The 13,979-nt window shown below is 38.1% G+C and overlaps 1 protein-coding gene across 2 annotated transcripts in view; it reads right to left on the bottom strand.

Annotated features, from left to right (window-relative positions):
- Positions 1-8,006, bottom strand: part of LOC117402526 (XK-related protein 6-like) — a 115,652-nt gene extending 107,646 nt beyond the window's left edge. Inside the window, exons 1-2 of one of the 2 annotated variants that reach the window (XM_059023768.1) lie at positions 7,845-8,006; positions 7,018-7,762 (exon numbers count right to left, since the gene is read on the bottom strand). In XM_059023768.1, coding sequence (XP_058879751.1) covers positions 7,018-7,592 — 575 coding nt within the window. In that variant the 5' untranslated portion in view covers positions 7,593-7,762; positions 7,845-8,006. Of the gene's footprint in view, positions 1-7,017; positions 7,782-7,844 lie in introns of those variants that run through there. The other variant, XM_034003761.2, reaches the window with a different exon arrangement.
- Between the last annotated feature and the right edge of the window lie 5,973 nt (positions 8,007-13,979).

The following is a 13,979-nucleotide window of genomic DNA, read 5'->3' on the forward strand; positions in this document are numbered from 1 at the left end:
TCGTTACAAGATATCACATTATTTTTACATACAATTACCCATTTATACAGCTGGGTTTTTACTGGAGCAATCTAGGTAAAGTACCTTGCTCAAGGGTACAGCAGCAGTGTCCCCAACCTGGGATTGAAGCCACGACCCTCCGGTCAACAGTCCATAGCCCTAACCACTACTCCACACTGCTGGGAATGAAAACCATCCCCACAATAACAGCAATAGAAACATGTGTGAAAGAATGTTATCTATTTAAAATATGATATAGTAAAATGCTACCAAGCACTTGTCCTACAGTATTACACGCCATCTTATATTTAGCCTGCAGCATAGTAGCCTAGTACAGAAAAAAAATAAATAAATAAATAATAATAATATCCCTACATGCCACAGTGATCTTTGCCAGGTTTCTATTGGATCTAAAAAGCAAACAAGGGTTTAAATATGACTTAATCCAAGATATTGCCAGTCTTGGCATTGTGATATAAAACAGATTGAGCCAAGTCATTATAGGAATTAACAAGGATAAAATGATATCTATTACAGTATCACTGTGCTTTTTTGTGAGGGTGGAGTGGGGTGGCCATTTCTTAATAAACTGCAAAAATTAAAAGGTACAAGTTTTACAGCTCTCCTTTTCATTGTGCAGTTGGAACTTCTAATTACCAATACATTTTCTTCACTTTGAAACGTCTTGGAAACAAGGATGGAAATAAGACTCGTATTGCAAAGCTGTTTCACCCATTCGAGGTTTTACTACAAGCTTAATTTCCCACAGTGTATATGCAACAAGCTTAGGTCTTAAACTAATATAGTAAAACCAGGAATAGATCAAACTGCTATGGAATGAGAGTCTTATTTCCATCCCGGTGGGAGGTATAACACGAACAGAGCATCCCTTGATTCTGTGTTTGCTTAAACTGTTTTGTTATGGGATATGGGGTAGAAAGAAATTAAACCTATTAAATACAGGTGCAGGGGTGAAGCTCTGAAGACTAGACTTGAATTAGATAAGGATTTCAGCACCCCGGTGTCTGGTCAGCGTTGTAAAAACCACGCTGTGCTGGTGCCTTGCTGAACATTCATATTGCTTGAATAATGGGACAGATTCTAGGCTGTATTACGATGCCTGTAGCGCCTGTAGTTAGCTGAAGGCATATAAGCTTCCTCTCTCTCTCCTTAGGTTTCAGTCAACGCTGTCACTGAGCTCAACAACCATCCTCCTGCTACAGCAAGTGAGTATGAATTCCAGATTTCTTTGAAGTCCTGACAGAAAATAAACAAAAAAATATCTACTTTTATAACATGTTGGTGTTTTTGTACAGTATAATAACATTTTACACAAAGGATGCAAGATTAAAAAGAAAACAGGCTTGCACTTAGAACCTATGACATGGAATTTGACTTTTACCAAAAACATAAATAATATTAAGTTCTCACTTGAACATATAAATCACATTAATTTTACAATTAATCAAATAATACCCAGAAATACACAGAGGGCGATCTCCATTTCCTGGTTTGGGGGCAGGAGACTGTGACATCACAGAGGGAGAAACCCGCAGGCTATTTGCATCTGCCAGTATGGCTGACAGCGACAGTGAAAGTGAGAGTAGCCTAATTTTATCAGTTTCAGACACCTTATGAATGTGAATCATGTAGTGATGGATCTGATGTAGAGAGAGAAAACAGGGATGGTCTCCCGTATCAATTCGAGCCATATGCCTCCACATCAGAAGGGTCAAACTCGGAGAGAGACTCTGACAACACCAATGCGGGCAGACCGGAGGGACAGCAGATGTCCGCAGAGAATCAGCGTCTTGGCAACACGGAATGGTTAATAAAAACCCTTACGTTTAACAGATTGATACTTAAAATATTTCATATTACCCATAAATTGTATAGTTATGTCAGTCCTTTAGTTAACAATATTGATAGATGAATTATTGCTACTCGCAGAATAACCGAACACTGTAGATTGCTACTGGCATGTTTTTAACATCTCTCTATATATACATATGTACAGTATATTAAGGATGTGCAAATCATAATGCTGTCAAAGGCTATGATTATTTGGAGGTACGGTATCAATACTGTTAACTAAAGGACTGACAACTATACAATTATGGGTAATATGAAATATTTGTACAGTATATTAAGGATGTGCACATTTTCTGTTTTTATGAATAGTACCCCTAATCATAATGCAGATGCCAACGGCTACGATTCGGGACATAGCAACTACTATTTTGGAGGTTCTGCTACGGCGCTACCTTGAAGGGGTATGTATAATACTACGATTTTTAATAAATAAATAAATGAATGATGGATACTCCCTGAACATTTATGAAATACTATTTTAATACCATGTGCGTTTTTTTTTTTTTTTTTAATGAATTCATGCTGCCTTGCTTTCATTATCAATCGCACGTTTTCTTGGTTGCTTATCAGTTATTAAATAATGGTTTTTCCAACACAGGAACTTGCATTGCGTCATCCTGACACCGTTCTGAATTACCATCTTCCTGTTTTAGTCGACAAAATTGAGTCTCTAACCTTGAAACACAAACTAAAGCAAAGTATGTTAGGTATTGTTTCACTATTTTTGTATTAACTCAAAATTAAAATGAAGTATCACTTTCTGATACCGCCTCATTGCCTCCACAGACACGGCAATTTGCTTCTGTGTAAAGATGCCTTGAATCAGGACAGTTCCCAGTGATGTAACTCTACTGCTGTTTTAACTAACATGTGAAACTCTACAGTTGTTTTTATATTACCAAATTTATAGATTACATCATTATATTGCACATTGTGCTTAAAAAGACTCTGTGCTTGCACTGTATTTTTTTTCTGAAAAAACAAAAACTAAAAACAACTTACTAGTAGTATACCGGTAGTGTTTAATGCAAAACTTACCCGAGACTTCTCCCGCTTCTCAAACGTGTCTTTTGGTCATTTCGCTCGGAGACCCACATCAATGCCAGCAGCTTGCTGTTGCTTCAGAATAGGTTTTAAAATATCCCTTTTTACATCCAGGCCCATCTCCGCCATCATCACCGTCTTTCTTCAAAACTATCTGGCGCGAAATGCGCACTACATATGTAGGTGTACTGCCAGTTTGACATACCACTGCGCTCTGGTTATTTTTTCTCCCAAAAAAGCTGTGTGGACGGAAGCGTATGCCTTTCCATGTAACCATGGCAGGAATAATAATAGTAATAATAATAATAATAATAATAATACACTTAAACTTATCTTCTGCCTTGATCTGTCCTATTTATTTATGTCATGCAGAGGTGTTGTTTATATTACACATTTTATATTATTGTTTGATAAGCACTGCAAGTCTGTGATGGAGAAACGTAACTCTCTCTTGGACTATAGTAAGAGATGCTGTTTTTCCATCGCTCAGCCAGAAAGCGGTTCTCTGCCCACAGTAGCTTCTTTTTGTAAATGGACAGATAAAACTACCCCATAAATTAATGTTTATTCCATCTGTGTGTATTTGCTTGTCAGGAATCGGGGAATGGCATACGAATGAAATCTGTATTTATACATTTGCTGTTTTTTTTTTAGTGCAATGTATCATTTTGGGTAGCAGGGTGCACACTGCTGGTAAAGTGAACTTGTATCTTTGAAGTATTCTTTGCTAATGAAAATGTTCATACATACAGGAGTTGTGAGTTTTAAGATTGTTAACAATTAGTTATAGACATGGTGCTTCCCATTGGATTTAAGGAGCGCAGGTAATGCACGTCTGCTTGTTCTCTGTGGCAGGCTGTTGTCTGTATGGAAAGGGGCGTGTGCGCCTGAGGCTCATGCTGGATATGCGATGTTCTTTCGGGGCTGCGCTTACCTTTTCCAGAGGGGACTTTAATCTTGTTTAACCCTATTTTAATAATGGTAAATTTAATGAGGGTAAGATTGAGTGTATATTAAACTAAATGTGAAAAAGCATTCTTATTGAGCAAATAATAATAATAATAATAATAATCTGGATTAATATATAATTATTATGGGTATTTGCCCAGTAATGGTGTTGCTGGGGAGGGACCTACCTGAGAAGGTATAAAGGAGGTCAGTATGAGGAGCTCTGGGTGGGCTGGAGGTTAGTAGCTGACCTCTGTGGTAGCCTACGTATAGAAGGATTCTATTATATGCCAGTGGTTTTTTTGTTTTGTTTCGATGCAGGATCAGTGTAAATAGTTATTTGTTGAAAGAACATGCTTACTTTTGTTCACAAATAAAGTATTTGTTTCTTTTAACTGAATTTTTGGTTGTGTGTCCTCCCTGTTTAACATCAGCCACTCGTCACGCTCTCACAAAGTCGCCTTGGATAAAGGCGTCTGATCATTTTGTGCAAGCAACAAAACTTTTGATTAAAGCATAAGGAATACCTTGGACTCCCATATTTGATTGTTTTTCATAATAAAAGGTCAAACAACAAGTCATGCACAAAATTAACACAATTGTAATTTTTTGGGCTCTTTTCATGCCTTGTGTCCGTCCTCATTCGCAGCATTACCATGCATGGAGTATGAACTTCAAGTGACTGCAACATTTGTGCAACTTGAAAACTTATCTTCCCTTTAATAATTATATGTCATTGAGACTAGAGCATATGATAAGAGGGGGATGAACATCACATCATGAACTTTATTTTTCAAACGTGAACATTTCCGTTAGCGTGGAAATGCTCAGATAGGAAGTTGAGCACATCACATTAAAATGTGCATTTTATTAAAAAACTATCACTGCCAACAATTTTAAACCTTGTTTGGGAATACTTGTTAGTCATACATTGTTTCTTAAAAATGGTTCAGAGGGTGTCATAGGCACTTTAAGATCAAATACTGTACCAGGCATAACAGATGATCTGGCTGCCAACTCGAAATGCTTAGGTAATCTTTAGGTACTTTTTATGTAGTGGTTCTAGTTGCCAACGGAATCAGCATTTGCCTTGGTAGTTGAGTAGAACAGGGTTTAAATGCCTCAGTTTAGGTAGAAATCGATAGTGCAAGCAGGGCTAGTGTTGTTGCGTTGGCTGCAGGACAGTGTGTCAATAGCTCAGTAGTAAAACAAGCAGAAAAAATGCAATCCATCTGCCAAAGCACCTGCATGGTGTGTGCCACTGCGAGGTGCCATCCTCTCAGATAAAACTAGAATCTCATGCCCCAACTAAGCCAAGCTTTCCTTCCACCCACATATTCCATTCTTAAGTCTTATTCTTAACTGTAGTATCTATACATTACATTTAGAAGAAGTGTCAGACAAAAGTGAAAGACCTGAGAACCCCTTTACATTTGAAATCAGTTAAAACAAGTACCCAATTATAAAAAAAACAAACAGGCCAATCATCTCCCCCCCACATATGAGCCCTCCATGATGTGGGGTAGGTGGACGATGTACACTATAGTAAACCCCTTTACTGATGCTAGCAGGAGACGGTCCATAAGAACGGAACTGTCTGACATATCTTGTGAAGCATGTAATCTCTGTCTAGATAGTCTGGCACAGTGCTGAAATCACATTCCTTAGAAACAGTTAGACATATGGTCAGGCCACTGCCAAGAGAAACAAAAAACAAGCCAAAACAGCAACGACTGCGAGTTAATTCAGATCCAGATAACAGTTCTGCCTATCAGTAATCCAGTTACAGGTTTACCTGCCCATCTTCATGGGAAAGAAACAGGACTGAACCAAGTGCTCTCACAGGTAGACTGGATTTCAAATTTTAAAATGTTCCCCGTTTCATACCAACAGATGAACAATTCTTTCTTGGAGGCATCATTCTATTAATGTATTTATTTTTATTATTATTACAAAGGTTTATGGTCATTAAAAGGCACATTGTTTTTATTACCAGGAAAAATTACATTTGTCCCTACATACTACAGCCTGCATCATGATGAGTATGAACAAATTAACCATGCAGAGAAATGTAATTACTGCAGCCCAGCATCTCTAACCACACAAGCAATGTCTTAGATTTAAACGAAAGCCAGAGTGAAACCACTAATAATTTATCAAAGCACGTCAGTCCCGACATACTGAATTGATTACACACTACATAGTACAACACAGTCGTTTTTTTTAAGACTACGGCTTTTGTCGCAGTTTCGGAATACACACAGTTAAACCAGAAGGTTGATATGATCTCATTACACACACACATATATATATATATATATATATATATATATATATATATATATATATATATATATATAAAATCACACACACACCACGTATGCACTTGGAGAAAACTGAGTGTTTAGTGATAGTAGCAATAGCCAGCCTTTGTCAGGCTCTAGTAAGCTTGTCACAGCAGTGCATGCAGCCTGCAATGAGCAATCGTAAGACATGCTATGCATTCATTCATTATCTTGATATGTAGGATTATTATTAAGACTACAAAAATGCAAGTTAGCAAATATTTATTACTGCAACCTGGACACAATTACATCATCGGTTCTATTTTGCTGTTACCGAGAAGCTGCCTCGTCGCTGTTTTGTGAAATGTCATGCAGGATTCACAGCTCCGAGACCTTACATGCACTAACACCGTACCGAACACCACAGCATGCAGACTGTGCAAAGCGCAACATCTCTTGTGCGCTCGAGCATACACTTCTCAAGTTGAACGTTTTTTTTTTCTCCAACCTGCTTTACACAAGAAACTTTTCTATGACTATTACCGAGCAGCGAGATAACACGCTCCAAGAGCAGCTACAAACGACACGTATTAACACCTCCACCCGCTCACGTCTCTGCTGTCTGACTCACAGTGCAGTCCAGTTACCATTAAAATCAGCCCCCCATATTTAGCAGCAGCAACGCCACTGGAGACGATTTAAAAAAAAAAAAAAACATTAACCATTTTTTGCTCCACAGTCAGCTCTCGTGCATGCAGTTTGATTAATTCAGAAGTCACTGACTTTTGGGGGTGGGGGGTGGTGGGTGAGGGAGATGGTGAGGGTGCAATTGTGCATTTAACAGATTAGAAATCCCAGCCACCCTTACCTCCATACTTGTCCCATCTGCAGGATGTGTATGACAGACTGCCAGATCCACACCGAGATCCTACAGCACCTGTCCCTGCCTTGAACGGCAGCGCCCATTGCAGCCGGGATTCTCCGACTACTGAGCCCCTCCACTGCCCCCAAACCTCCTCCGGTGTAATCCTGCACAAACCACCTGAAGCTCAGGATCTGGACCAACACCGAGGGGACGAGCACAAAGAAGAGGGTGAGCCCAAACCAAAGGTAGTCCCGCTTGGAATAGTAGTCGACAGCTAGCCACAGGTCCGTGCCCACGTCCCAAAAGAAGACCAACAGCGCCAGGACGATCCACAGGCAGTCCAGCCAGAGGCGCTCCTCCTGCGGCGGCTGCCGCCTACCTTCCTTCCCCTTCCCCAAGAGAGAGCGCAGGCAAGCGCTTCGGCAGCCCCAGTAACATGACGAGGTGTTGCAGCAGTGACAGATGTGGATGGAGCTGCTCTCCCCCGGATCCCCTTCGCCGTTCCCCACCGTTTCGTCCAGGTTGTGCAGTTGGGCGAAACCGGTAACGACCCCCACACCATCAGATTTTGCTGCCATCTTGCTCTCTGAGGCTCCCCCCTCCGGCTTCCGGGGTTAGTGATGTCACTTCCTATATACCTGTTCGTCCACTCTTCCTTCAATATGGCTGCCATCTAGTGTTCGATTATCTTTGGTTTTATCTTTAGGATTAGCTCATTATCTGCTGTCCCACCAGAGCACTTCGACTACTGCAACACAAGGGTCGACAGGGTTAAACAACAATAATGAAAAACACAATTACAAAACACTATCATTGGAACCCATATTCACCTTGGACATTATGCCAATAAATGTGTGCATTTAGATGCAGTTCTATCCACTGTGAGATATTTTATTCTCCAATAACCATCTATTGCAGTACAAATCAAATCTCTTTCTAAATCATATTACTGACTTCTAAAATCAGTCAGAGACCCGTTACCCGCTTCTAAACGTCACTTCCTTTCTCAAGGGTTCAATATGATTGCCATCTAGTGGTCACATTTAAGAACACAGGTAACACGCCACATAACAGGTCCGCACACCGAGGGAAAAAAAACGTGCCAACGTTAAATTCAATGAAAAACAACAGACTGTATTTATTAATGACAGGCTAAGACACAATGTGCGTACTGTGCAAAAGTGCAAAGTGCAGACGTTTCGGTCAAACATTGACCATCATCAGTGCTACCAGAAACAAACAAACACGTTTATGAGTAGTTGTTTCAATTAGCTTACTTGATGTGATACTAACTATGTGCAAAACAGGCAATTGAAAACAATTAAAAACAAGTGTTCGCGTATGTCGACATATATAGACCATATACACTAAGCATTATGCGCATAAACAGAAATAATACCATAGTAAGCAGTACAAGGATAGACAGCATGTTCACAGCTAGCAGGACAATTACATCTCAATAAAGTCATATTCAAAAAGTTAATTAATTACATAATTCCAGCGCATTGTTGTCATCTTCAATATATAATCAATGTTCATAGCACATGATTAAATTAGATCAATTACACAGTTTCTACCATATCAAAGTTAACAGAAAATAAAAGAAAATAGCTTATAGCTTATTAAGGTCTACAGGAAATCAGACAAACATAATAGCACAGTAGTCTATAGAAAACACGCCAATGCAAGTTCTTCGTTCAATCCCTCTGGTTGTACCGTGCGTAAATAAAAAATCAATTTTGATTCACACTGTAACAATTTTTGGTCAAGGTTTCCACCCCTACGTGCTTGAAAAATGTAAGATCCGAAACTGAATGTCTGTCATCGAGAACATGTCTCTTGGTGAATGGATTTCTTTTCTCCGGATTGAGCTCTTACGTTCATTAATGAGCAGTCTTAGCTGTCTGGTGGTTTTTCCAATGTACTGGAAATGGCAAGGACAGGAAATCAAATACATGACATTAGTCGAGGCACAGGTAATCACCTGTTAAATACTGTACTTATTCTGGGTTGTGTTGCTTGTGAAATTATTGGGTTTAACCGCATTAACACATGCAGCACAATTACTACAAGGAAAGAAACCAGTGGATTTGTTCAGTACTTGAACATTTAAACGAATCACACCTAACCAAATTGTCTCTCAGGTTTCTCCCTCTGTAATGAGCAAATAACGGTAATTTATTTAAAATCCTACTGCCAATAGTATCTGCAGGCAGAACATGCCAGTGCTTCCTAATTGTATTCTTAATGTCCACACTTTGTGTAGTATAAATGAGTGCAACAAATGATAGTGTTCTTTATCTTTTTTTTATCTAGATGAGGGAGCTCATTAATAGTTTTGCGTCGAACCTGTGAGATAGCTTTATCTAACCATACTCTAGGATAGTTTCTAGATAGAAATTGGCTGTACAACTTCTGTACCTCAAATTCAAAATCTCTAGGTTTTGAGCAGATCCGCTTAAGCCTTAAGAAATGACTGTATGGAAGTCCCCGTTTAAGGGGTACAAAATGAAAACTTGAAGCATGCAAAATGCTATTTTTATCAGTCGGTTTTCTATACAGAGTGGCAGCCTATATAGATTTCCCTCAGTGAAACAGACTCGTGTATCTAGAAAATTAACGGTACTGGTGTTATAGTCTAAATTAAATCGAATGGAAGGAATCAAGCCATTCAGATGGTTAACAAAGGCTTCCAACTCGATAGACGTACCAGTCCAGATGATAAAGATGTCATCAATGTAGAGTTTCCACAATGTCATGTAATAATTTTTTTTTATTATTTGTAAAAAAAAAAAAAACTAACTCTCTCTCTCTCTCTCTCTCTCTCTCTCTCTCTCTCTTTCTCTCTATAGTTTCTGTTTGTAGAAGTTTATTTAATTCAGTAATTGTTCATATTTATATGATAAGTCCTGAGCAGCCATAAGTTTAAGTACACACTATTTTCCAGGATTATTCATCACCTGTTCACTATTGCTATAGAAAAGTGGTTGATATTTAGCCTGGGGTTGACATCTCAGATCTTTGAGATACTGCTATGAGGTCTAGTCATGAATAGGTTTAAAAGAGAATACCGATGCAGTTTCCTCAGACAGAGTGGATAGTATCATAGGTGTTTCTTGTAAGACGGATATATTTTCTTTTCATTCCACTTTAACTATTCCACTTTATTACTTTGGTAGAATGATAGACGGCGATACGCTGATCGAATTGCTTTTAAGGAAATATCAAACAGAAAAGAAAAAAAAATCTTGCAGTTTCACAATCAAAACAAAATACAAGATAACAACCACTCAGAATTAAACATTTTGGGCGTAGTTTAGTTCATATTTTGAGGAAACAAGAAAAACGCCTTAATTCTTTGTCCCAGTCAGAAACAGTAAAATTGTTAAATCGTCCCTGTTTTGCGACGTCTGTTCAGCAAGATGATACTAGCAGAGTAGGCCTAATTTGTTAGGTTGTGCTTGTGTTAGCGCCATTCAAAAATAAACAATCTTGTGGATTATTTGTTTAATCATTCTGAGTATATGTTTATTATGTTTAAATGGTTACGCTGATAGCTGATCTCTTTTTTAAATCTGGCATTTTGTACATTTAACATGTTTTAAGATGACAATATAAAGAAAATAATTAGTTGTTATGGTCTGCAATAAATACACCCGATGTTTAATTATTATTATTTTTATTATTATTTATTTCTTAGCAGACGCCCTTATCCAGGGCGACTTACAATTGTTACAAGATATCACATTATACATTATTTCACATTATTTTTACATACAATTACCCATTTATACAGTTGGGTTTTTACTGGAGCAATTTAGGTAAAGTACCTTGCTCAAGGGTACAACAACAGCAGTGTCCCCCACTGGGGATTGAACCCACAACCCTCCAGTCAAGAGTCCAGAGCCCTAACCACTACTCCACACTGCTGCCCTAAATTTTTAAACTATTATTGTGTTATTATATATTGTTATTTTAATGCCTTCACAGTTAGTACGGCATCAATGAATTGAAGCAAATCTGGTAACCCTAATTAAATGCTACCTATAGAAAATAGTACCGGAACCGCGTTCTGGCGCGTTCCGGCTCGACGACACGGCTGCTCGTGGATGGAAACCTTGAAAGAAGCAAGGGCGTGATATTGAAGGGTAAGGGTGTACAGCATTCACGCTATAGTAAATGCAGAGTGCTGAAATTTGGTCCTGTCACAGAATAATACAAGGGGAACACTGTTGAAGTCCTTTCACATTAACTAACATAGGCTAACTATAATTAGCTGAGGTTTAAACACAAAGCTGTATACAGTAGCCGCTAAGTTAATCAACCATGTGATATGCACATATACTTAGGGCTTCTGATTTTTGGTTTTAACCGATAAAACACCCACAAAAATGAAATCGGTGGATAGCCAATAAACACCGGAAAAACTGTGGAAATGTTTAATCAATTCACGTTGACTTTACCCTATTCCCATTAAAAAATAAAACCTACAACAAAAACAATAATAAATAGGCCTACGTTTCCCAGTGCTGCTGGGCAATGTCCCGCCTTCCTGACTTGCATCTAGTATTGATTCGTTCTCAATACTTTAAACCCGCCCCAACTATTGAATGACAGCACATTCCTACATTTCTATTGGAGACCCCGCTTGCCAGATTTGAAACGAGATTACAATCAAGATGGAGGCTTGTTAGCGGGATTTCAAGCTATTTTACAGTTAACATACGGAGGATTTAACAGAATTGTGGCGAAATGTATAAAAATGCTTACACACAAAACCCCCAAAAGAATTTGCCCCTGACTATAGGCATTTCGCCATGGAAGACAGCAATGGAAAGAAGGTACAACTTAAGTGTGCAAGTACTGTCGAGTTACTACACATATTTTGACAGAAAAACAAGCAAACAAAAAAAAGACGCGCAAGCACTTTGGAAAGTAACCAAAAACACTAATTTCATACAGTATATCAAAAACGAAAGCCCCGAAAAAAACGATTTACATAAAACTAGCTAAAAATAAGTACCGCAAAATACAATTAATAAAACCCGAAAAACAGAAGCCCTACATAAACTGTAGGCTTTAACTTTTTTATTGCATTGTTGTGCCTATACCAAAATTCAGCACAGGCAGTGGCAAATTGTATTGACCAGAACAGTGCACTGGGAGGAGGACATTGACACTTGTTAAGTGGGCCCACCCTGTATTCATTTGTTCTGAACTTTGCTAAAATCTGATTATGGGTTGTCTACTGAGTTTTTACCAGACCGAGCATGGTTAAAAAAGTGTTAAAATTATCACATGTTCACATAACAGAGGGCATGGGATCCATTACATTAGTGACATCCCTGCACTGTAATTGATGTCAGTGGACAGGAGTGCTGTGCTGGAGCTGTCCACTAAATCCACGACGATGTGATTCACACAACACTAAATCTCAACAAGAGACAGCCTAAGCACTGCTTTGTAGTTTTTCACGGGTGGTATGATGGGGAAGAGGCTGATAGGAAAAAAAATCATTAAAAAGGAAAGGAGGGAAACTAAGGAAAAATAACATAAACACAGAAAAACAACATATAATAAACTCAGTGTTGCTGTCATTTTGAATATAATGGTCATATTATATGAACCATACATTGTTATATATGTATATTTATCCATCATATTGTTATTACATACACTACTGTTGAAAACGCCTGTTTCATATGGGTAGAAAGACAGCCCTTATTAAATGTTATTCCACTTGGATTCTGGCTAAGCACAATGAAGCCGCAACAGCTGCTGCCCATATTTAGACGGAATTACCTGGATTAGAACAGCAAAATGTAAACCACCACATAAATCTCACCAAAAACCTGCATTGCTTGTCACTGGGGGAAAAAAGTCCCCAAGCTACAGGTAGAGTCTAAATCCTCTCACAAGGCAGAAGCATTAGCAAGTGATAGTGTTTACTTTGCCAAAACAGACTCACACTAATTAATACACCAGCATGAGTATCTGCTTACAAAGAGGCCAGACTGTGGCGGTGGGTATAGCTAAATTGCATTTTTTATTCTGGGAAAGTTACATTGAAATTTTTCATTTCAAGTGTATTCAATCACAAATAAAATTTTAATAAACACACACACATACATATATATATATATATATATATATATATATATATATATATATATATATATATATATATATATATATATATGGGGTAGGATGTGTAGATAAAAAACTATTTTAATGCATTTTAATTCCAGGCTATAAGGCAACAAAAGGTGACAATTTTGAAAGGGGGTGTAGACTTTCTATAGGCACTGTATATATATATATATATATATATATATATATATATATATATATATATATATATATATATATATATATATATATAGCAAATCTCCAGTACTAATATGTTGGATACCACTCTGCTTTTAAGACAAATGGCTTGTTATACAATATATTTATATTTTTAGGTATAGGAGGATGTTTAGAAAGCAAGGTAAAACAGGAAACTAACGCCCCATCTCTCCATCATTTATGAAAGAGTAAGGAGCCCACAATGTCAATACAATTCATGTTTGATATTCCTTTAATTCTAGATGGGGTTCCAGTCAGTTTGAATGGTTCCTAATTCTGCTGCTCAACTATTGAGGTTTTTTTTTTATTTTTGTTTTCTCTAAACCTCCTTTCACCTGGTTTTGAGCTTGATTTGAACTTGATTTGAACTTGATTTAAGCTTGATTGGAGCTTGTCTGGGGAAATGAAGTGCTGGCACTGAACAGCCTTCCTCATATTATTTAACCCTTTGCAGTCCATTTATTAAGTGCGTGTCAGGCACGTCAGGTCCAATTTATTGTCACACGCGCAGTTAATTTTAGACGCGCTGTTTAAAAGTATTTTTTTCCACAGTCAGACGGGTTTAAAAGGCCCTGCATAGCACTCACTAGGCATCTCCAGCCCCGCCCCACCCTTTC

The sequence above is a fragment of the Acipenser ruthenus genome, chromosome 5, assembly GCF_902713425.1.
Source record: "Acipenser ruthenus chromosome 5, fAciRut3.2 maternal haplotype, whole genome shotgun sequence".
NCBI lineage: Eukaryota > Metazoa > Chordata > Actinopteri > Acipenseriformes > Acipenseridae > Acipenser > Acipenser ruthenus.